Here is a 26,863-nt window from a genome sequence, read left to right on the forward strand (position 1 = left end):
TTAAATGTAGGCTCAAATGACAGAATATATCTCAAAGATTTGTTCAGTATGTTCTTAAGAGTCAGCAAAATATACAATCTGAATTGAATGCAATTGTAGTCCATCAAGATGCAGACCCCACAAAAAATGTTCAGTTTATGCTTTGCTTTCAATCAGTTATGCATGTTCAACGGCTTGTATGAACTGAATTGAAAGTAGATTCTTTAAGAGGCTAGAAGCTGGGTTTTACAAACTGGAAATCATCAGAAGGTTTCAGTTAGTTACGAGACTGCGGATCAAGTAAACAATGCATTCAATGACAGATAAGTTTATTATGCCATCTAATTACGGACTGAAGATTCCTTTTTCTACTGTTCACAACATTGGTCATAAGCACTCCATTTGCAAGTGTACATTACAACTGCTTCTTCACATTAAACCAAATGATTGCCGCCAATGATATCAGTTTGCTGCAGAGATAATCACCATATTGAAAACAATCTTAATAATATTTTATTTAGTGATGAGGATACTTTTCATACATTTGGGATAATTAAAGACAACCTGATTTGTTATGAAATTTGTTATGAAAACGAAAACCCCATACAGTAATCAAGAATGAAAGGAACATACTAAAAGCAAGTGTCGGCTATGAGGAGAAAGAATGGTGTCATAGAAATGTTTTTTTATAGAGTCCACTGTGACAGGGCACACATGCGTCTACATGTTTCAAAAGTTTGCTGTTCCTCAGATTCCTGAAGGATTTAGTTTTCAAAAAAATGGTGCTATACAACACTTCTATCACGACACTAGCATGTTCCTGGAAAACACTTCCCCAGATGTTGGATCAGACGAGGAAGTCCAACTCCATGCCCACCTACATCTCTCAGATATCACTTCTCTGGACGTTTTTGCTTAGGGTTTTATTAAAAATTATACCAAAGAAAAGTTTGAGATTTGAATGATTTAACACAAAATATTTTAAAGGTGATTGATCTACTAATACCGCAGATGGTCCCAAACAATTGGCAAGAGTTAGATTATTGTCTAGGCATCTGATTAGCTAAAAAAGCTACATACATTAAAGCTAACTAACCTACATTAAAACATGTTGAGTTGCTAAGTTTATAAGATTAGTTATTACTCTTAATATAAGATGTACTTTTGGATACTTTTAGTCTGCACATCCTATAGATTATAAAGTGTGTGTGTATATATACACACACAAAGAAAATATTATTTATAATATATAATTATATATTATAAATAAGACATTGATAATAAATTTATAATAACTAAAATAAAAACACCTCATACTTTTAATTCTTACAAATTAGCACTTTTGTGGTACACACCTTTTCATCAATGTATTTAATGTTTTTTAATAAAGTTTTACATTCTTTAAAAGGTTTTTAATACGTCTGATGAAGCGGTGCACACTGCAAAAGTGCTAATATGTATATTTACACATATAGGGTGAGAAACATAAAACTGAACTGAGAGAGCTTGAACTGCAGTTGTTTGAATGTATCTTTATCGCTGCTTCTATTAACATCATTATTGGTGCGTATGTTATTACTCTAATCTACTGCTGTCAGTTGTAAACTATTCATGCTTCACTGCAATAAGTTTCGTTCCTTGAGTTGTGCTTTTCTGACAACGCCTTAATAGATCAAGCAATGGGTTACTATTTTGGAAGCTAATCACTGTTCTTGAATCCTTTCCAGGAACACATCAAGTATTCGCTAAAAAATTTCTGAATAACAGAATCCCAGCTAAAAGTAGCAACCACAATTCAGTTAGAAAAAGGCATAAAACAAGGTTGAATGAATAATCCAAGAATTAAAAGAAAAAATAGGCTAAAAAAGAAGAAAATTGTTTTAAACAATTTTCAATTGTTAAACAACTGATTTCCAACGACTTAACTATCAGATCAGCTTGGTGGGCAAAAAATATATTTATACACACACAAAAACAAGTTGAGATACTGTATGTAATGCAAAATTTACATAATGAAAAGTTAACACAGTGGAGCACCAATTTTCCAGATATCCAACTAACTACACTGCTTAAATTCAGACTAAGTAATTAAAAAAAAAATTAATACATTATATGAAACATTTTAAGACTACTCAAATAAATATTTTCTTCAAAGGGACTTTTTTTATCCATCTTTATTTTACTGGATTTTTTAACTGAATCTTTGTAATTCGTTTAACAAAAATAATATGTATATCTAGGCATTTGTTAAACTAATCATAAAAGAAAATTTCTACACGTTACTTTTTTAGTACCACTTACAGTTTTTTCTTACACTGTACAAGTGGGCAAGGTTTTGTGTGGGAAAACCAGTAAAACACTTGTAAAACGTTACCTAATATATTTACCACAGTTTCCATACACGTCATTCCATGTTAAATCAACAAGGCACACAACTTGAGCAACTGGGTTTTTCATAAAATTTTGTATGAATTAACTGCTGATAGAGTTATGAGAAAATACTGAACTTCAGATCTCTCATAAACTGTTTCGTTTTTACAGATCTTCAGATTTGCCGGAAAATGGCAAGTTTGACTTGTGGTAGTAGTGATATACAAAACTATATTAAAATAAATTATGATTTAAGTGTCACCATGTTTGACCTTGAATTTCAGAAAAACCAGTCTTAAAATTTGTTAATAATATATATTTATGCTATTTGACATTATATTATGAAGCAGTTGAGAAAATGTGAAACAGGGACTGCTTTGGGATCACGAGACAAAAAAAATGTGTCAATGTTTTAGCAAAATTTACTTTTTTAGTTTTATAAATTAGTAATTAGTTTTATAACAAAACTGCAATGAATGTTAATTAGGTCAAAATGATGTTGAAAATCATTTCACTTTATGCTTAATAGCGAAGACAAGTAAGTAATAGTAAGACAAGGCATTCGTTCGGGTTCTCCAATAGAAAATGTAGATTCACATCTTTCAGTCACCATCATATCCAGTTAGTTCATTATGTATTTTTTATTAAATTGAGTGATAACAAAAGTAAATAAATAGAATCTTAAATTATATTTTTGTCAAATTTCATTGCATCAAAGAAATATATGAGAAAAAAATAAATGAGTAAAATTATAAGGATTTAGAGAAAAATTAGAGCATAATGATATTATTTTTCAATTAAATAAAGAAATAATAAAAGATTAAAAATAGTATTTCAATACAATTAAAAAAGTCTGTCTAACTGCTAAAAATGAAAGGAATATCCAAGAATTGAGACAGAAATAGGACAACAAATGAAGAAATCTTGTTTTCGCCCTATCAGCAAATGCAATATTTTTGCAAACCTCGTAGATAAGTTATTTTATAATAAATTACATTGCAAAAAGAACTATAAATTATAAATAATTTCTCTTTTTCATATGAATTTATTATCTATAGAATATTACATTAAAAATATATAGGTATTATTTTTCTTAATGTGTATGTTGCAATTTGTCTGACCAGTGAACAATAAAGCAATTCTGCCATGGCCCAATTAGATGAGGATGATCTGTAATCTTTTACACTTAGGCCTACCATTCCTGTGACGTATGGTTAATTGAACCCCTACCACCAAAGCAAATTATTAGTATGCACGGTTTAGTTTTTAAAAACATATAAAAGCAACTAACTTTTACTAGGTTTTAACCTGAGAACCTTAGACTTCAAAAATCAGATATTAAAGAACTGATTTATGAGTTACCCACTAGACCAGCTTGATGGGATAAATATATACATATACACATTCACGCACACTCGAGTTAAAATAAACTATATGTAATCCAAAATTTATTATGTAATAATAATGAAAAGTTAACAGCGGGGCACCAATTTTCCAGATGTCCAACTAACTACAATGCTTAAAATTCGGACTAGAGAATTTAAAAAAAACTTATATATTACTTGATAAATTTTATGACAATTCAAATAAATATTTTCTTTACTGGATTACTGGATTTTTACTGACCTTTGTAATTCATTTAGCAAAGACAATGTGTACATTTAGGCCTTTGTTAAACTAACTATAAAAGAAACTTTCTACACACTGCTTTTTTAGTACCACTTTACAGTTATTTCTTACACTGTACATATAATCAACATTTTATTTTAATATTACTGAAATACATTTATTTTTCTATTTACTTTTTTCCATAGCGTGTTACCAATTAAATGTTAGAATGACATGTACAGTATGTATAATAGCCGTTTTTTTAAATTATCCTTTCCAATTATCCAGCTTTGACCTTGCAAAGGTCCATCTGGGTAATTGGTGTTCCATTGGATACAAAATCACACTTACCCTTTCATTTTCAACTTTTAAATTTTCTAATTTAACAAAGTTGGTTTCTTCAATTGCTAAAGGATCTTTTTCAATATCACCATTAATAACATCTAGCGGTTCCTCTTTCAGTTGCATTGAATCTACTTTCTGTAATAAAAAACCAAATTTGAATGCTATAAAGTAAATATGTTTATGATTATTTGTATAATTTATAAAATAAAACTAAATTGCAACTCTAATTCACTTTCAACATATATTAACAGTGCAGCGACTGTTATATTATTATTAGGAAACTTTAATGTGCAAGGTTTTGCTTGGGAAAACCACTAAAATGTTTCTTTTGTTAAATTTTAACATCCAAATTTAAATGTTAAAAGTGCTTCTACTCACCTTACAAGTTACTCTACAAATTGTAATAATTACAATCAAATAAGGGTTAAACTGTTGCAGTAATTCTCCTGATTTAGTTTTTTCTAATCTTACTGACATTAGTGTTAATATTGCTTATGGTGAAAATTTTTATCGTGATAAATATCATTTACCTTATTTACCATATTGACCATAAGTTGAATTCTTATCTTATATCTGAAAAATATATACCAGATTATAAAAATATAAATTTTGTAAGATACAAAATTTCCATAATGAGTTTGGTTCTAAATATTAATTTTTTTACAGCCACTTAAACGTGAAGCTTTTGAATGGAACGTGGAAATGGAATTTTGTAGCGGAAGAAAATTACCATGCTTGACTGGGATTTGATATTCATCATTATATAGAAATTTTTGCAGATGAATTGCAACAATGTATTAAAAATATTCTTGATTGTCCTCACCAAAAGTACTTACAAAAAAACACAATTTGTAAAGTGTTTTTCTAGTGTACTTATAATCACTATTATTAACCCCTTACTAGTCTTTGACGGAATATTCTGACGTAGCTGATGAGTACGATTGAAGTGTTTATCGGAACTATGTGACCTCTACTTTTTGTCTGGTGACAATTCGTTCTCTGTCATAATAATTCACAGTTTCATAATTTTTTTTTTGTAGTAGTATTCTGCAATAATAGATAACACCAGCTGTTTGCTTTAATACAGTATAAAATGACAGATTTTCATGTGTATTTAATCATACTCAACTGACCCGCTGTGATGGTGTGTTGTCTATTTACGGTGTTCTGTGAAGTCAGTTGGAGCACTATATTTCTTATTATGTTGTACAAGGTGAAATTCTATAAATATATCAGTATATAAATGTATTATTATGGAAATATTTTGTGTGTAGGTAAAATTATAAAAGCTTACTGTGTAAATTTTAGTATATATGTTATGGGAAATCTGCAAATTTTTGAGCGTGCATATGTACACACCTGCATACGTTTGTAATGTGTGTGTAATATATTCTGGATGGAAAACGTTTGCAGAACTGAATTAAAAATTTGAAGTTCCAAACGCAATAACTACACAAAAATTCAGTTGCACCTACATGTGGTCATCTGGATATATCTTGCAGAATTTTGAAGGTTCTGTAATACCTTATTCAGAGCTATTCTAGCTTATGAATGATAATTTTTTTATGTACTTATGTTTATTATTTTTTTAATGTGATCTTGTATTGATGGGTTTTATGCCTATCTGAATTAGATATTAAAATTTACAAACTTACCAAATAACAAACAACCAGCCTTTGGTTTATGACAAAACGACAATCACAAAATTCTAACAAGTACTTTTATTAAACTATCAAGAATCCGAGGTAAGATTTCAATTCCAAATTCAGCAATATGAACTAAAAAATCCAAACCACCTAATGAAATATAAATAGAAGAAAATCATCCTGAAAATAAACAAGGTAGCAGGTAATGGCTTGATTGCACCAGAATTACGGAAAAAATCATGAAAGTAGCCAAAAAAAAAAAAAGCTGAAGAACTTCCATAAAAAATTGAAAAAATGCTTTAACACATCAACTATGTAAATAAGGAGATGAAACAGATGTAAACTACTACAAAGGGATTTCCCTCTTACCATTCTAAAATCCTTTCCAAAGGATTTTGAATGTCATATGCTCTGACAACTGGGAGAATACCAAGAAGGATTCATAAAAGGAAAAACATATACTGAACACATTTCAAACCTTAAAACAATAAGGGAAAAAATGACAAGACAGTAACTGTCTTCACAGATTTCAAAAAGGCATACATTTCTATCGATAGAACTTCCTTATTTAACATCCTAGAAGAATTTGTTGAAGATCCCAAAACAATTAACATTTTCAAAACAACTCTTTCCAAACACAAAATCAGAAGTAAAATTCATGTAAAAAGTATCAAGAGAATGGGAAATTAAAACAAATTGGTTTAACATTAACTCTTTTTATCTGTGTCCTAGAGAAAGTAATAATAAAATGGGATAAGAACATGAAAAAAGTTGAAACAACCTAAATAAAATTGGGTTGGAAATTGAAAGAAATTGCAATTAACTGCTTAACCTTAGCTGATGATGTTACAATTTTCTTGGAGAACCTCAAAAAGGCAGCAGAACAAGAAAACCAATTAAAATAAATTGCACGGAAAATAAGGCTAAAACTTTCTTTCAAAAAGGCAGAATTTGTAACCAACCAAGATTCCCCCCGGGACCCAAAAAACAAAATATGGATAAATCAATAAGTAAAATTTAAATATACGTGGGACAAATAATAAATTAATGATTTAGATAAAGAATTGTTTGACTTCTTTAAAGCAAAAGAATGAAAGAATGAAAGAATGAAGAACTCTTGGAAAACAAGTAAAGAAAATATACAGAAAACTAAGAAATGAATGCAAAATACCACTTCATGGTCCTCAGTCAGCAAAACATACAAAAAAAATTAAAAAAACTTACATGCACAGATGCATCAGTTTCAGTTGTGTGATGTGGTAAATAAAAGCATATCATTTCTGCTACATTCTCCTGATCAGTCTCTAATTTAATATCTTTATTAAGAGGAATAGCTTCATTAATAAAAGTATTATTTACAGGCCCATTCATTATCTGTACAAAAAAACAGAAACAAAGATTAAGATAAATATCCATAATAAAAAAATATATAAGTATAAAAAAAGACTCTTCATAAACATCTCACTTGTAATTCCTTAATGATTGTCCTGGTTTATGCTTTATGGTGGCTTCAATGAGGTTATACTTGATACTAATGCAAGCTTTCTTTATTAAAAAGATAACAACAGGAAAATAATATTAACACATTGATTGCCATGTGGCTCACATTAAATCTGTCTGTGAGACCATGTCACACAGCCCTTGGCCTGATTCTTTAAATCTTAGTAAAGTATGTGATTTTTATTTTTTAAATCTATTTTTTTTTCTTTTTACTTGCTTGTAATTAGTAAAGGAAGTATTGTGATCATGAAAATTTTCACTTTTCAGATTTCAATGGAAATATCCATTTTGACCATCCCTGAATCCAATTTGACTAGTTTTGCCATGATGTCTGTACATACGTATATATCTCGCATAACTCAAGAATGATTAGCTATAGGATGTTGAAATTTTGGATTTAGGGTTGTCATACCATCTACTTGTGCACCTCCCCTATTGATTGCAATTGACTGAACAAAGAGTGTCAAAAAAGCAGAGAAACAAAACAAATTTGGATATTAGACTTTTTCTTATTATAGTAATAAGCTCTCATCGAGAGCTTTTCAACGATATATCATAAGTGGTACTTATTTTCATTGGTTACAGAGTTACAGCCAAATAAAATTTTAACATATAAATACTATACTATTTTAATAGATAATAATCGACAACAATCTGGAATAGGTGAAAGAAAAAACAGGATAATCTGTGAGGTGTCAAGATCCTGGTTGCATTCTGCACTAATTTACCCAAATTGCTCACGGGTGAAACACATAACAGTCTTTTCTGCTACATATACATTAAAGATAACAGCACCCATGAAAGTAAAAGTAAAGAACAAAGTTAAATTGTTTTTGAAAAGGGAAGTAAATAGCAATCATCTGATAATTTTTGGGACCGAGTATTTTGCTTGGATTCCAGATAATAAAAAATAAAAATAAGATGCAAAATCATTAAACAGTATATGGTTGCATATGCAAACTATAGTTCTAAAGACTATTCAAATAAATATTTGTTTCAAAACGACTTTTTTTATCAATCTTTATTTTACTGGATTTTTTAAATGACTTTTTGTAATTCATTTAGCAAAAACAACGTGTACATTTAGGACTTTATCAAACTAATTATAAAAGAAAATTTCTACACACTGCTTTTTTAGTACCACTTCACAGTTTTTTCTTACACTGTACATATATTAAAATTTTTTTTTAATATTACTGAAATACATTTATTTTTCTTTATACTTTTTTTCATAGCATGTTACCTATTAAATATTAGAATGATATGTACAGTATGTATAATAGCTGTTTTTTAAATTACCCTTTTCAATTATCCAGCTTTGGCCTTGCAAAGATCCATCTGGGTAATTGGTGTTCTATTGAATACAAAATCTAATACACTTACCCTTTCATTTTCAACTTTTAAATTTTCTGATTTAACCAAATTGATCTCTTCAATTGCTAAAGGATTTTTTTCAATATCAACATTAACAACATCTAGTGGTTCTTCTTTCAGTTGTACTAACTCTACTTCCTGTAATAAAAAACAAAATTTGAATGCTATAACGTAAATATGTTTATGATTATTTGTATAATTTATAAAATAAAACTAAATTAAACAATTTTAATTAGAGTTTGCAACTCTAATTCACTTTCAACACACATTAACAGTGCAGCGACTGTTATATTATTATTATTATTATTAGGCGACTTTAGTGTGCAAGGTTTTGCGTGGGAAAACCACTAAAATGTTTCTTTTGTAAAATTTTAACATCCAAATTTAAATGTTAAAGTGCTGCTACTCACCTTAAAAGTTACTCTACAAATTGTAATATTTACAATCAAATAACCTGTTGAACTGTTGCGGTAATTCTAAATCAATCATAAATGCCATGTTCCAACTAAATGAGAGAAATAGCATGATAAATCTAAAAAAGAAGTCAAAGATTTCTGGGAACTCCTCAACCAAACAATAAATCAAATAAATAGAAATTACACAAATTCAAATAGGAGTTTTTAATATCCAACTGGGCAGAGAAAGAAGGTACAGAAATATCATCGAAAAGTGGACGCCACAGAAAAGGACCATCAAATATGGACAAAAACTTGTGGAACTCTACAAGACATAAAACCTCATATCTGAATCAACATACTTTAAAAGGAAAAAGAATAAACGTAGGACATGGAAACACCCAGATTGGACTAAAGGGGAGTGGCAGCTAGACTATGTATGCATTGACAAGGAATTAAGAAAGGCTACATCTGACAGAATAAAGAAATACTGTGAAAACAGGAAACTGAAACATCCTAACTAAACTTGACTAAAGTGGCCTATGGAGGCTGTAAAAGTAGGAAAAAAAGAATACATTCTGCATGCCAAAAAAATTGTATTTAAATTATAAAATTACATATTAGGTCATTATTAGTAAAAATACAGACATTAAACAAAAAAAACAAGATACATTCATTTTTGTAAAAAAAAAGAAAACTGGAATTGGTTAATAAGGAAAAGCTCAATAAACTTCATAAAACTACTTATTATCAAAAATTACTTAATAACAAAGTGTACGAGAGGGTGCTGAAAAGTTCCTGGTTTTGATGCCTTGTGGTTGAAATACAAAAACAACTTTGGGCTAATCTGAGTTTGAAATCTTAGTATTTATCTGTGCAAATATCAGGTGTTCAGGTTTCACACAATTTTTTTTGTTGTAGGTAAAACCCAAGATGACAGAGTTTCAAGTAAGTTTTTCATCAGTGGAGTTACGGGTCCTCATGAAGTTTTTGTTTCTCCAGGGAAAGTCAGCAAAGGTCATTCACACTGAGAGTCACCAACACTGGGAGGGAACTGTGCTTCCTACAGCACTGTGAAAACTTGGATATCTTGTTTCAAGACTGGCCTTTTCACTGTTGAAGATCAGCCCCACAGTGAGCACCCTCAAATCGCAGCTGACACTGCAACATGCAATGCTGTTCACGAGCTCATTCTTGAGGACCGGTGAATATCTGCCCAAAAGATACTGAATATCTCCAGGGAGCATGTTGGTTTCATTAGTAATACAATCCTAGACATGCGCAAGCTTTCAGCGAAGCGGGTGCCCAAATGTTTGAACTGTGATCAATGGAAGGAACGAGTTGAGACATCCAAAGCTGTTTTGCACAATTCTGAAGCTCCAGAGGCCTTTTTGGTTAGGTTGGTGACTGAGGACGAAACTTGGCTTCACATTTATGATCCTGAAACCAAGGAACAGTCAAAGGAATGGTACCACAGCGGTTCCCTGCGGCCGAAGAAGTTCCGCACCCAGAGATCGGCCAAAAAAGTGATGGCATCCTGTTTTCTGGGACAAATATAGCATTCTGTTTGTGGACTATTTACCTCAAAGATCTAGTATAAACAGACAGTATTATGCTAACCTGCTGAACCAGTTGAAGGAGGCAATTAGGAAAAAATGTTGAAGAAAGTTGGCCAAAGGCTTCTGTTGTATGAAAATGCACCTGTGCACACATCCAATGTTGTAGCTACCAAACTGATAACCTTGGGTTTCCAACCGATCAATCATCCTCCCTACTCACCAGACCTAGCCCCTTCGGACTATGAACCCCCTTTCTGAACTTGAAGAAACTCCTGCAAGGTATTCATTTTGAAGACATTGAAGATATCAATGGGACTGCTGAGAACTGGTTTTGCGCCCAATCATAGGTCTTTTATTTGCACAAACCAGAAAAGCTGCAACAACGATGGACTAAGTGTATCAGTCTCAGGGGAGAATATATTGAATAAATGGATAATTTCAAAACTCTGGCTCCATTCTTTCTAGGCAACGCCAGGAACTTTTCAGCGTCCCCTCGTATGTAGTACTTACTCTTTAGATGTAAAAATTTATTATATAATTACACTGTTAAATTTGAGGAATTTTCATCTAATTATAAAGATTTTTTTTTAAAGTTGCTAATAAAAATTATGATGGTAGACGTTATCCATGTCATATGCTTTTTGAAAATGAGTGTGCTTATACTGTAGAACATTTTACAAAAAAATTTGAGATTATCTATATTAACAATGATTTTTTCTAGACTAAATTATATTCAACTGTAACAATTACTGCAGTAACAATATTTTACTTAGAATGATGTTGCTGAGGTCGACGTAATTATAATTCTTTGATGGACCTGAAATATATTCATCCTCTTTTAGTGAATAAATGCTCTGTCATTTTAGTACTTATTTTAACTAAGTTCTTCAATCATTCTTTAAATACCCTTCTTTTTCCTTGTATTTGAAAAATTTGCTACATATCCAGATTACTTAAAATAGGTGACATTCAGATATCAATGATTATCGCACTATCAGCCTAAGTAATGTTTTTGCAAAACTCGCAGATAAGTTTAAACCTTGCATAAAAAAATTGATAGTTTCTGAACAACACGGTTTTTTGGAAGGTAAATATATGCAAACAAACTTGTGTGCATATAGGTGACATATTGTTAATGCGCTAAATTATGGTTATTATCTTGATGCGTCTCATTAGTCTGCGTCTGGCTGCTGTACTGAACGGACGTGTGTCGCTCTATTCGCATTCCTGTTTGTAAATTCGCATTCCTGAGTGTAGTAGATAAGCAGTTCTTATCTTAAATACACAACTGTATATTTTCTTGAACAATTATATTGTATTTTATATGCCAGTGTTAAATATTTTATTATATTGTAATCCTGTTTGATAAAAAATATTTGAAAATGAATAAGTGCAATATCTGTGAGGGAGAATTACCGATTGATGGAACATATATTATTTGTCGTTTTTGTTTATATGGTTACCACCATAAATGAGTTGGAATTACGGAGAATACATATCAGCGAATATCGCAGAAAAAGAAAAAAGAGTGGATGTGTTGTGAGTGTCGCATATCAGTCAAATCTACTGGCAACAAATCAGTGGATTCGACTAAAGAAATATTAGACTTCACCAGTATTAATGAATTAAAAGTTATCATTTTAGAACTCAAAGCTGAAGTCAGAGCTTCTTCCAGTAAGACCGAAAATGAACTTGGTAGGCTATCCCTGTTCTATGATGATATTAAAAATGAAATTAGTGAATTATAGAAATCTAACAAGGATCTTCTCCAAGAAGTTAAACAACTCCGAGAAAGCGTAACAGAGAAAGATAAGAAAATCGCTTAGCTAGAAGAAAAAATCATACAGCTCAAACAATATGGAAGAAACAAAAATATTGAAATTCACGGGCTAAAATTACACCCCGATGGAAACCGTAAGGAAAATTTACATGACTCTCTTCAGAAAATCGCTGATAAACTAGATATTCCTTTCAGCTTGGACGGTGTGGAAGCGGTTCATAGACTACTTACTAGGAGGATGACTGATTCACCCCCGATCATAGTGCAATTTAGCAGCAGAAAAACGCGAGATTTCTGGATCAGCAAAAAGTGCGAGAAGCTAACAAATGATATGGTTCTTGCAGATGGAAGTGACAAAAAAGTGTATATTAATGAAAATCTAGTAAAATCAATAAAAGACTTACTTTATAAAACGAAACAAAAAGCGGGTGAACTTCAGTACAAATTTGTTTGGGTACGAAATGGTAAAATATTTGTTAAGAAAAGTGAAGATGTATTTGCTATTAAAATTAATACTGAGGCGGATCTGCAAAAAATCAAGTGAGTTATATAAATTTGTAACTATGATAGCGTTATCCCTAAGAGTATAATAATAAAATTGTTTCGTAATAATATTATTATGTACATTACATTCAGTTCTGTAAATGTAAGTTCATGTGCTAGTTATTTCTATCTTTTTATTGCATTTTATATTTATCATATTCTGTTATTGATGACTCAAGATTCTTGGTATTGCTGTTCCAATAGTATAAAAAAAGGAAGACTTTCACTTAATTTAATTTTATGCCAATTCAGCAGCTGCTTTTCTATGTTTATAAGCATCAGTTTATTTCTTAAAGTGAATCATAGTTTAATGAAAAATATTTTATTTTTAGAAACTGGCTTTAAATTGATAAGGATAATTGACTTGCATAACGATGTATTTCTTATGCGAGCCAATCTGAAAAATGTTATCTCTGTTATGGTGACGACATTGATATCAAATTATATGATACTGATATCATTAAGTTACACCTACGATCTTATTCGAGCGTTTGTTCTATAGAATATATGTTCTCCCACCCCTTTAACAAAATCGGTTATACTGCGTTTTTACATAGATAAGACATTAATCATAACGATTAGTATTAAACTACTCTTTACAAATAAAATTTATATGTTTCTAAATAAAATGTTTATATTAAGTTTGGATACAAATTATAGCTTATGTAATCTGTGCGTTTTAGACATATTTTCGAATCTCTATTGAAATGGAAAACATTAATGAAAATAATATTTTTAATGGCCGGTTTTTGGCTATTGATAATTACTACTCGAACCTAGACGAATTTTCGCAAGATTACTCCAGTTTATCGAAACTGAGTATACTTCATTTAAATATTAGGACTATTCGCGGTCATTGGGATGAATTCTTGTTTCACCTAAGTAATAGTAACGTAGATTTGATAGTTCTCACGGAAATAAGCATTACAGATAATGAAATAAGTTTAATTGATTTTTATCACATTAATGGCTATGACTCCTATCACTATGTCCGGAATATTAGGTCTGGTGGTGGTATTTTAATTCTTTGTCGTAGCACACTCAGTGCTGAAAGAATAATGTTGGATTTGACTGTCTCAAGTTGTGAACTATTACGCATTCAGGTTTCAGTGAAATTGGGCGTTAAGACCGATGATTTTACGATAATATGCTTTTTTAGACCGCCAGATTTAAATGTTCATGAATTTTTACATGATCTTGAAAATATTCTACATAATTGTAATAATAATAATGCGGTCTTAATTGGAGATATGAACATTGATCTTACTAAGGAAAATACTGTAGTTAGTTACTATCAAACCTTATTACATACAATGGGATTCATGTGTTGCATATCTGATATAACGAGGAAGGAAATAAGAGATGGGGTAATTGTTAGATCTTGTATAGATCACATTTTTATTAGAGGCTTTCCTGATTACGTTTTTTCTGGAGTAATTGAAACTAAAATTTCTGATCACTATGTGGTAATAGCAGATCTGTTGTACAAGAATTCATCCCAACGACCAATGAATGACAGTCTTAGTTCATTTTACTTAGATAATGCCTTAATTAGATATAAGTTAGATAGCATACATTATGACACCTTAGGTAATAAGATGGATAATAATCCATCTGCATATGAGAAATTCGTTGATATAATTAATTCTGTGTATAACAGTTCTTTAGTTCGCAGAAATACTGATAGGATTAAAATTCAAAATAGAAAAAGCCATGGATGAGATTCTAAATAAAATTAAGTATAGAGACAGACTGTTAAAAAAATGGAAAAAAGCACCAGCTAACCTGGAATATCAAAAAGATTATGTATTATATAGAAATAAAATTAATATTGAAATATGAAAAGCGAAGGAAAAGTATTTTAATGATAAATTTAAAAATTTTCAAAAGAATGATATTAAGGGTAACTGGAAACTACTTAACTCTTTGATGGGGTTATCCTCTAAGCGTAACTTAGACGATACTATAATTAAACATGTAAGCGGTACATCTAATGACATGGGTAAGGTCGTTGCAGACATTATCGGTAAACACTTTGTAACTTCAGTAGATGATATTAAACAAAATTGTATACTTAAGTTCTTGAAATTCACGGGTGACAATTACATGCAGCTTGTGTCTTTTCATTTACCTTTAAGTTCTTCTAAACAAATAGAAAACATAATTTCATCAATGAATGATAAAAAATCGCCAGGTGTAGATGGCATACGGATCAAAGATTTGAAATATGTTGTCAATAAAGTCAGCCCTTTAATTTCAATTATAGTAAACAATATAATTAAATCAAGGAGGGTTGCTGATCTACTGAAGATGTCTATTGTTAGACCTATCTATAAAGCTGGTTCTTTTAAAGATTTAAATAATTATCATCCAATTTCTATACTGTCATGTATCGAAAAAGTTTTTGAACGGTATGTCTCTATGCATGTTACAAAGTACCTTGATGATAACAAATTAATCAGTGAAACTCAATATGGTTTTAGAAAGGGGATTGGAACTAATGATGCTATAAATTATTTATCTGATTTTGTCAATATTAACTTAAATAAATGTAACCATGTAATCTTACTTTTTTTAGATTTTCGTAAAGCCTTTGATACGTTAGACTATCATAAACTTCTAGATGCCCTAAATAAGCTAGGGTTTAGCTTAATAATATGCTACAAAACTATTTAAGTAACAGAAAACCTATTGTTAAAATTAAAGATAAATATAGTGATAGATACGAAACGTATAGTGGCGTGCCTCAAGGGTCTATTTTGGGCCTAACACTTTTTAATCTCTACATTAATGATATATCTAGCTCGATCTCTAATTCACATCTTTTGCAATACGCTGATGATAAGTGTTTTAGCACTTGGACACAAGCAATTAGAAGAAGCAGAGTTTTTAATGCAAGAAGATTTTAATAATCTATTAAAGTGGCTTCATGACAAAGGCCTAATTATTAACGTTAAAAAAACTGTTGTTTTACATGTAAGATCTCCTTATCTTCGATCCCAAAGACCAATAAAAATTATTTGTCATACAAGTGACTGTATAAAAAATTACCACATAAACTGTAATTGTGAACATCTCCAGAATGCTGACAAATACAAATATTTGGGTGTACATTTTGAATCTTTTTTTAGATGGGATCACCATATAAAACATATATGTAAAAATTTAAGAGTGGTTGCTATGAAATTCCACCACATCTCACCCCTATTACCAATTCACTGTAAATGCTTACTCTATTCATCCTTGTTTGAATCTGTTAATCGATACAGCTTGACATGGGGATCAGCCGCAGAATATCTCATAAATAAAATAAATTTAATATAATATAGGGTCCTCAAAGATATTGCTCGTTATGATTCTGATAACAATTATGACACCAATTTAAATACTCTTACAAGGTTTCTGTCAGCTAGAGGTCTATTTAAATTCTTAATTATTTTTAAGAACTTTTACAACAGTGAATACAGGGTAAATGTAGAAAGTGGATACAATTTGAGAGCAATTAGCTTTATTACAGATAGATATAATAATACTTATGGTAAACGATTAAAGTATGTTGTTCCTGCATTACTTAATTCTTTACCAAATCACCTCAATAATGTAAAAATGAAAAAAAAATGATTTAAAAAACTTCTCATTGAGTGGGCATTAACTATAACGTAATAGATACTAACAGGATTCATGTTGGATTTATATGGGCAGTCCAGACAATTATAACATGATTATAGTTATTATTTTAATGTTAATAATTATTATAAATCAATAAATAAAGTGTTGTTGAATGGTTAAAGCTTAGTTATTTATTTTCTTTATGTAATTGTTCCTTCTCTATGAATCATGAGACCTTGCCATTGGTGAGGGGGCTTGAGTGCTCAGGGATACAGAGTAGCTGGACCGAAGGTGCAACCATATCGGAAAAATATCTGTTGAGAGCCAGACTATGGAATGATTCCTGAAAGAGGGCAGCAGCTCTTTCAGTAGTTGTTAGGGGCGTGAGTCAGAATGATTTAAACGGCCATATCAACATCACTCAGTCCTCTTGAGTACTGCGCAGCTGAAAGCAATGGAAAACTACAGCTGCCTTTTTTCCAAGAAGATGTGGCTCTCTGCATTTTCATATAGCAATGATGGAGGCGGCTTCCTTGGTAAAATATTCCGGAGGTAAACTAGTCCCCCGTTCGGATCTCTGGGTGGGGACTACTAAGGAAGGGGTCACCAGAAATTAAAAAATAACATTCTACGAGTCGGAGTGTGAAATGTTAGAAGTTTAAAAAAGGTTGGTAGGCTAGAAAATTTAAAAAGGGAAATGGTTAGGATAAATGTGGATGTAGTAGGAATTAGTGAGGTTCGGTAGGAAGAGGAAGGCGACTTTTGGTCAGGTGATTTTAGAATAATTAACTCAGCTTCAAATAATGGGCAGGCAGGAGTAGGTTTCATAATGAACAAGAAGATAGGGAAAAGAGTAGAGTATTTCAAAATGCATAGCAATAGAATCATTGTAATAAGGATAAAATCAAAACCTAAACAGACGATTGTTAACATCTATATGCCTACAAGCGCCCATGATGATGATGAGGTAGAGTGCGTATACGAAGAGATTGATGAAGCAATTAAACACGTAAAAGGAGATGAAAATTTAATAATAGTTGGAGATCGGAATGCAAGCATTGGAAAAGGCAAGGAAGGAAATATAGTGGCTGAATACGGGCTGGGCAAAAGGAATGAAAGAGGGGACCGACTTATAGAGTTTTGCACGAAGTATAATTTAGTAATTGCCAACACCCAATTTAAAAATCATAATAGAAGAATATACACTTGGAAAAGGCCAGGCGATACTGCAAGGTATTAGATAGATTACATCATGGTTAAAGAAAGATTTAGAAATCAACTCGTTGACTGCAAAACTTACCCTGGAGCAGACATTGATAGCGACCATAATTTGGTGATAATGAAATGTAGATTGGGGTTTAAAAACCTGAAGAAAAGGTGTCAGATGAATCGGTGGAATTTAGAGAAGCTTGAGGAAGAGGAGGTAAAGAAGATTTTTAAGAAGGACATCGCAAGAGGTCTGAGTAAAAAAGATAAGGTAGAAAATGTAGAAGAAGAATGGAAGAATGTTAAAAAGGAAATTCTTAAATCAGCAGAAGCAAACTTAGGCGGAATAAAAAGAACTGGTACCAAACCTTGGGTTTCAGACGATATATTGCAGCTGATGGATGAACGTAGAAAATATAAGAATGCTAGTGATGAAGAAAATAAAGGAACTATCGGCAATTAAGAAATGCTATAATCAGGAAGTGCAAACTGGCGAAAGAAGAGTGGAATAAAGAAAAGTGTTCAGAAGTGGAAAGAGAAATGAACATTGGTAAAATAGACGGAGCATACAGGAAAGTTAAGGAAAATATTCGGGTACATAAATTAAAATCTAATAATGTGTTAAACGAAGATGGTACACCAATATATAATACGAAAGGTAAAGTCGATAGATGGGTGGAATATATTGAAGAGTTATACGGAGGAAATAAATTAGAAAATGATTTTATAGAAGAAGAAGAGGAAATTGAGGAGGATGAAATGGGAGAAACAATACTGAGATCTGAATTTAAGAGAGCATTAAAAGATTTAAATGGCAGAAAGGCTCCTGGAATAGACGGAATACCTGTAGAATTACTGCGCAGTGCAGGTGAGGAAGCGATTGATAGATTATAGAAACTGGTGTGTAATATTTATGAAAAAGGGGAATTTCCGTCAGACTTCAAACTGTGGTATAGTAATGATATCAAAGAAAGCAGGGGCAGATAAATGTGAAGAATACAGAACAATTAGTTTAACTAGTCATGCATCAAAAATCTTAACTAGAATTCTATACAGAAGAATTGAGAGGAGAGTGGAGGAAGTGTTAGGAGAAGACCAATTTGGTTTCAGGAAAAGTATAGGGACAAGGGAAGCAATTTTAGGCCTCAGATTAATAGTAGAAGGAAGATTAAAGAAAAACAAACCAACATACTTGGCATTTATAGACCTAGAAAAGGCATTCGATAACGTAGACTGGAATAAAATGTTTAGCATTTTAAAAAAATTAGGGTTCAAATACAGAGATAGAAGAACAATTGCTAACATGTACTGGAACCAAACAGCAACAGTAACAATGAAGAACATAAGAAAGAAGCAGTAATAAGAAAGGGAGTCCAACAAGGATGTTCCCTATCTCCGTTACATTTTAATCTTTACATGGAACTAGCAGTTAATGATGTTAAAGAACAATTTAGATTCGGAGTAACAGTACAAGGTGAAAAGATAAAGATGCTACGATTTGCTGATGATATAGTAATTCTAGCCGAGAGTAAAAACGATTTAGAAGAAACAATGAACGGCATAGATGAAGTCCTACGCAAGAACTATCGCATGAAAATAAACAAGAACAAAACAAAAGTAATGAAATGTAGTAGAAATAACAAAGATGGGCCACTGAATGTGAAAATAGGAGGAGAAAAGATTATGGAGGTAGAAGAATTTTGTTATTTGGGAAGTAGAATTACTAAAGATGGACGAAGCAGGAGCGATATAAAATGCCAAATAGCACAAGCGAAACGAGCCTTCAATAAGAAATATAATTTATTTACATCAAAAATTAATTTAAATGTCCGGAAAAGATTTTTGAAAGTATATGTTTGGAGTGTCGCTTTATATGGAAGTGAAACTTGGACGATCGGCGTATTTGAGAAGAAAAGATTAGAAGCTTTTGAAATGTGGTGCTATAGGAGAATGTTAAAAATCAGATGGGTGGATAATGTGACAAACGAAGAGGTATTGCGGCAAATAGATGAAGGAAGAAGCATTTGGAAAAATATAGTTAAAAGAAGAGACAGACTTATAGGCCACATACTAAGGCATCCTGGAATAGTCGCTTTAATATTGGAAGGACAGGTAGAAGGAAAAATTGTGTAGGCAGGCCACATTTGGAATATGTAAAAAAAATTGTTAGGGATGTCGGATGTAGAGGGAATACTGAAATGAAACGACTAGCACTAGATAGGGAATCTTGGAGAGCAGCATCAAACCAGTCAAATGACTGAAGACAAAAAAAAAAGTAATTGTTGTAACAAGATATTAATTGTGTAATTAGTTGTTGTAAATAAATATAGTTTTGTTTCTTGAATATAGTTTTAGTTACTAAATCTAATGCATAACAAATATTAAAGAAATAATTTGTTCATTATTTTTTAAATATATAGTTTAATTTTGTTAAATTAATTTTTATAATTGTACTACTATTATAACTATTAGAAAAACTAATAATATCTTTAGTTGCTACATAAAATTGGTTATTGCATTAACCACTTAATAATGTAATAATAATTCTTTAGTATATCTGTCGACAGACTTAGGTCTGACGGATGATCATGTAAGTTTTAAATTGTAAATAAAAATAAATAATAAATGCAATTTATACCGATTTTCACTTCGCGTTTGATTTATTTAATATCAAAAAACTTATTAGAAAACTTGCTAAATGTGGACTGAATAATTAATTGTTGTCTTGGGTACACTCATTTCTTTCAAACAGAATTCCATATGTTAAAAAAATAATTTTATTCCTAAGCCAATTTAAGTTAAGATCTGGAGTAAGACAAGCTACACATTTATGTTCTCCAAGTTTCCTAGTTTTTATAAATTACATTAGTTTAATTTAATTATATGTTACATATACACAATTGAAGAGCTTAGTTAAAATTCACACAAAATGGCAGAGTATTTCTTCACTAAAAGAGGATGAATATATTCTGGGCCCATCAAAGAATTATTAATTCGGAAAATGGCCTCTTCAACACCACTGTCAAAGCAACTAATGTTTAGTAGGTTTTAACCTGAAAACCTTTGATTTTGAACATCAGCTTTAAAAACTGATTTACAAGATAACCACTAGACCAGCCTGTGGGATAAATATATACACTCACTCACTCACCCACTCACTCACTCACCCACTCACTCACTCACCCACCCACTCACCCGCACGCGCGCACGCACGCACACACACATACAGAGAGAGAAGTTGAGAAATAAACTGTATGTAATCCAAAATTTACACATTACGTAATAATAATGAAAAGATAATACAGTGGAGCACCAATTTTCCTGGTCTAACTAACTGGACTGCTTAAATTCAGACTTGGTAATTTTTTTAAAAAACTAACATTATTTTAAAATTTTAAACACTATTCAAATAAATTTTTGCTTCAAAAGGACTTCTTTTTTTAATCTTTATTTTACTGGATTTTTTTAATGAATTTTTTCAATTCATTTAGCAAAAACATATACATATTAGGCCTTTGTTACAAAACAAATTTCTACACATAGCATTTTTTGTACTACATAACTGGTTTTTTTCTTAGACTGTTAATATATTAAAAATCTCATTTTAATTTTACTGAAATACATTTACTTTTCTATATATTTTCCTTAGCATGTTACAGATTAAATATTAGAATGATATATACAGCATGTATAATAGCTGTTTCTTAAATTACCCTTTTCAATTATCCAGCTTTGGCCTTGTAAAAATCCATCTGGGTAATTGGTATTCCACTGTATGCAAAATATAATACCCTTACCCCTTCATTTTCAACATTTATATTTTCAGAGTTAACACAGTTGGTCTCTTCAGTTGCTAAAGGGTCTTTATCAATATCATCATTAGTAGTAATATCCAGTGGTTCCTCTTCCAGTTGTTGCATTGAATCTACTTGCTGAAATAGAAAACAAAATATGAATACTACAAAGTAAATATGTTTGATTATTTGTATAATTTATAAAATAAAAATAAATTGTAACTCTAATTAACTTACAACACACATTAACAGTGCAGCGACTTCTATATTATTAGGCAGGCGACTTTGACGTGCAAGGTTTTGCACGGGAAAATCACTAAAACCTTTCTTTTGTTAAACTTTTGTTAAATATTAACATCCAAATTTAAATGTTAAAAATGCTGCTTACTCACCTTATGGATTATTCTACAAATTATAATCTTTAACGATCAAATAATTTATTAAATTATTGAATTCTCCTGATTTGTTTTAAATTTATTTTTATTTTTCACTGGGGGGTATGTTCTTTCTTCTTTTATCTAATCTTACTGAAATCAGTTTCTACGTTTAGTAATGCTTACCTTTCTTAGCTTCATTCTTTTATGTCTTGTTTACGCGTTTGGAACCATTCCATTGTCAAAACCTATTGTACTGAAACTTTATATTTCTGTTAATCTTTACATAGTGTTTAGTCAATGCCATTCCCTTTATTTGAAGTCATGTCTTATCTGGCCTTCTTGTTATTTGTTATTAATGGTTATACTTATCTTTTATCTACTTTCTGCTTTCAATAAATGGAGGTTCTTGAAAAGGACATCCGCTTGATTATGGATCTGTTCATTTATGATCGTTTTATTGTTACTTTTTAATTTAAATATTCCTAGATTTTCTAAAATGCATTAATACATGGAGATGAGATAGAAGTAAAAAACTACTAAGGGATTACCTTCTTATCTACAACATACAAAATCCTTTCAAAAGGACTTCAAAATAGAATCTAATTAATCGCAGACTATTACTAAAGATGTTTATCAAATAGACAGTATTCATAACCATCCAAGATTCCCCAAAGTTCCTTAAAAAACAAAATATGGAAAAATCAATAGTCATCAAATTTAAATATATGGGAGAAATAATCCAAATTAATGGTTTAGATAAAAAAAGCCAATCAAACACGAATGAGAATAATAAAATAAGCCTACCAACTAACAAAAGATATCTTCAACAAAAACAACATCTCAGAAGATGCCTAAATCAGATACTAAAATAATAAATAGTAATCAAACTAGAGATGCACCTGTTTGCATCAGATGCATCTTCAGTTTAAAATCAGATAAAATAAATACAATAGAAAAAAGAAGGTAAAAACTTGAGAATAATCCTATGACCAATAAGAATACAAGAATGTAAATGGAAATTACAAATATAATGAAACCCAAGAAATTGCTAATATCCACCTGAAAAAGAAGAGCCAAATCTTTTTTCACCCTCACAGAATCTACCACATTACATTTACTGCAAAAAGAACGAAAATCAATAGATTTCAGTGGATTTAAATGAAATGAAAATATTTGAAGAGGATAGTAAATTATAGAAAAATGTTCTGAAAACATTAAACGTTAAAGATTTCAAAGAGACAGATAAACGATAAGCAAGGAAATAAAACACAAAGAAAGAGAAATTAATGCAAAATATTGCTTCATAGTCCTCAGTTGGCCAAACACAAAAAAAAAACTTACATGCTCAGATGATTTATCAGTTTCAGTCATGTGGGGTGGTAAAAAAAAGCATGTCATTTCTGCTGCATTTTCCTGTTCTGTCTCTAATTTAATATCTTTATTAAGAGGCAGAGCTTCATTAATAAAAGTATTATTTGCAGGCGCATTCATTATCTGTAAAAAAAAAAAAAAACAACTAAAAATTAAAAATATATCCATAATAAAAATGTACATATATAATTACTGTTATAAAAACATCTCTTGTAATTACTTAATGACTGTTCTTGTTTTACGGTGGCTTAAATGAAGTTATGCTTGATACTGATGCAAGCATTCTTAATGAAAAGAAGAACAGCAAAATAATATTAACATAATGATTACCATGTGCAGCTCACCTTAAATCTGTCTGTGGGGCCATGTGACACGGCTTGTGGCTCACTGATTATTTGAATAATAGAAAAGTATGCAATTTTTTTTTTTTTTTAAATAAATTAAAACTATTTTTTTCTTCTTTTTGTGTTATTGATAAGCTTTCTATTTGTTTTCATTTACATTATCTTGTTGAAACATTGAAAAAAATTGTTCTGTTTAAAATCGTATTACTTCTCAGATCCAATTTATGTGTTTTGTTTTTTACTAAAGTTGAACTTCCTGAATTTGCATCTAATTTTAATGTACATTATTTCAAACAATTTTTCTCAGAATTAGATTCTCTACAAAGTTAACTAGAAATTTTTATTTGTCCATATGGAAATTAACAAAATTATTTTATTCCACATTAAAAAAACTGTATTTTCCGAAAAATCTAAGAGAGAAAGAGGTTTTGGATCACTTTTATTCAATTTCTTGGATAAAAAACCATAAGGAAGCACTTAATTTACTACTCAGTTTGGACAAGAATTTTATTACTGTTCAATGTACTGAGCTAAATGTTTCACGGTCTGAAACTCCTTAATTAATTTTCTTAATTTAATTTTCTGACGTATTATATGAATGTTTTTCCTACTTTTGGCTATTGAAGCATCTCCAGAGAGAATGCCGGGCAATTTGGAATCACTCTGTATATTGAATGATGATTTATTTTTAAATGATTCTAGTGATAATGGTGATTTTGGGACCAATTCTCATGATAACCCTGAATACAGATCAAAATTTGATAAACTAGTTGTAAATGACAAGAGCAAAAATCAGAGGTTTATAGAGAATGATTCAGAGGAAAGTTATGCTATAACTATGAATCTGTTTCAGTTAGTACATAGCATGGTAGAAACACTTAACTGCTGTGATTGAAAACATATAAATTAAAATTGCTGTTATTAAAATAATAATTACTATTATCTTTTCTGCTAAGATCACTATAGTTTCTACAATTTTGTTTCTAAAAGAAGAACCCCCCTCTGACAACCAAGCAGAAGGGTATCAATAATTTCATTGTTATGCTGACTTGTCTGCCTACCCTTGTTTGGTGAAACTTTCACATTTATAACCTATTCAAGCGATTTCAAAACTTTTTCTAATTGGTACGCACCATTTTAGAATAAATATGTTTTTCAATAAGCCCACATTAACAAAGGTTACAAAAAATGGGGAAAAATACAACTAAGCATTAATCAGATTAAGGAGAATTAAAAAGAAATGTACAATGCAAGCTTGTTTAGATATATCTCAATGCAACATCTATTTGTTGTATGTTTGTCATGTTTGAAACAGATTCATAATACTAGTGTATAAATCTGTTTACTCACATCTTTGTTGTACATCAAACCATACATTTCTAATTATGTATACATACAGATTTTATAGTAAATTTTAAATCAAATAAACTATTAAACTTTAATTAAGGCTAGGTGACCAACCCATTAATTCTCCTAATACCCTAAGCAGATTGCAGCATTCACTTTAGCGATTTTTTTTTGTCTTCAGTGATTTAATTGGTTTGATGAAGCTCTCCAAGATTCCCTGTCTAGTGCCAGTCGTACTTGTAACATTCCACGCTCCAAATCGTAGAATGTTATTTTTTAATTTTCAAGCGACCCCTTCTTAGCAGTCCTCACCCGGAAATCTAAACGGCGGACTAGTTTAACTCCGGAATATTTTACCAAGGAAGGCGCCTCCATCTTTGTTACATGAAAATGCTGATAGCTACATTTTCTTGGAAAAAATCCAGCTGTAGTTTTCCACTGCTTTCAGCTACACAGTACTAAAACTGAGTGATGCTGATGTGGCCGTTTAAATCCTCCTGAACTACACCCTTAACAACTATTGAAAGAGCTGCTGCCCTTTTTCAGGAATCATTCCTTAGTCTAGCTCTTAACAGATACCTCTTCGATATGGTTGCACCTTTGGCCCAGCTACTCTGTATCAGTGAGCACTCAAGCCCCCTCACCTTCGACAAATTCTCATGATTCATTGAGGGAGGGTCTTTAGCGATAACAGATTTATTCAATTCATAATCATAAATTACCTTTGTATCTTAAAAGCTAATAAGCAATAGAAAGAACAATTGTTAAGGAATATGTAAAATCTTCATATGTTTTATAAATCTGCTTCATATATTATTTATAATTCTAATTTTTGTGAATGATATTTAATTGCAGAGCTTTTTAATAAATTTATAGTTTGCGATATTATTAAATATGCATATGTATTTAGTTATTTGTGAAAATGTTTTTTATTCTGTCTAAGTGTTTCTGCTACTTTGTTGAATGTCAAAATAATTTTTTTTTTCAATCAATCTTCATTTACTTTAGCAAGTTTTCCTGATATGGTAGCAGAGCGAGCAATTTTTCACTATTAAAACATTACATGGAAAATAGTCATGTGATTTTTCCTTTATAATGCCAGAAATACTACTTTAAGGTTATCAAGCCATGTGGTGTTATGTTTTTTCTACTTCTAGTTGGTGATTTTTGGACTATTTTATTTCAATGATCTCAAAAGAAAACAAAATTAAAAAATCTAGCTGCATATTATTGTGCAGACAAGGTTGGAGTGAGATAATTTTTCAAGTTGTTAATGGAATCTTTGTGAAGCCTGGATGTGCTGATTATCATTATCAGAAGAAACTGGTGAATGGAATAAAACAAATAAAGAGGTTAAGAAAAGAACTATTCTTTCTTCAGACAGAAATCTCTTAAGGGTGGCTTGTTGCATCACTGCCCAAGAAGTATGGTTGAAATTAAAACAAATCTGATACTCATCTTGCAGAGTACGAGGAAATTCAAATGAAAATGGCACTATTAGCCAAAACAATAGATGACATTAGCTAACAAGGATATTTCCAATTCTACTGAGAAAGCTTGTGCTGTCTCAGAAAACTTGGTTTGCAACAAGAATAGCATATAAGATTTGGTTATCAAAATATAAGATATATATCATTTACGAAGGACTGTGGAAATGAAGTACATCAACATAGTGAATTCTGTGAAGGCTACAACATTCTGGGAAAAATCAAATAA

The 26,863-nt window shown here is 30.8% G+C and overlaps 1 protein-coding gene across 1 annotated transcript in view; it reads right to left on the reverse strand.

The window, feature by feature from the left end:
* LOC142320060 (uncharacterized) overlaps positions 1–26,863 on the reverse strand; it is a 40,222-nt gene that overhangs the window by 6,389 nt on the left and 6,970 nt on the right. The window contains exons 2-6 of the mRNA XM_075357737.1: positions 23,427–23,579; positions 21,712–21,846; positions 8,832–8,960; positions 7,173–7,322; positions 4,309–4,437 (exon numbers count right to left, since the gene is read on the reverse strand). Of these exons, the coding sequence (XP_075213852.1) occupies positions 4,309–4,437; positions 7,173–7,322; positions 8,832–8,960; positions 21,712–21,846; positions 23,427–23,576 (693 nt within the window). The 5' untranslated portion in view covers positions 23,577–23,579. The remainder of the gene's footprint in view (positions 1–4,308; positions 4,438–7,172; positions 7,323–8,831; positions 8,961–21,711; positions 21,847–23,426; positions 23,580–26,863) is intronic.

The sequence above is a fragment of the Lycorma delicatula genome, chromosome 2, assembly GCF_047948215.1.
Source record: "Lycorma delicatula isolate Av1 chromosome 2, ASM4794821v1, whole genome shotgun sequence".
Lineage (NCBI taxonomy): Eukaryota > Metazoa > Arthropoda > Insecta > Hemiptera > Fulgoridae > Lycorma > Lycorma delicatula.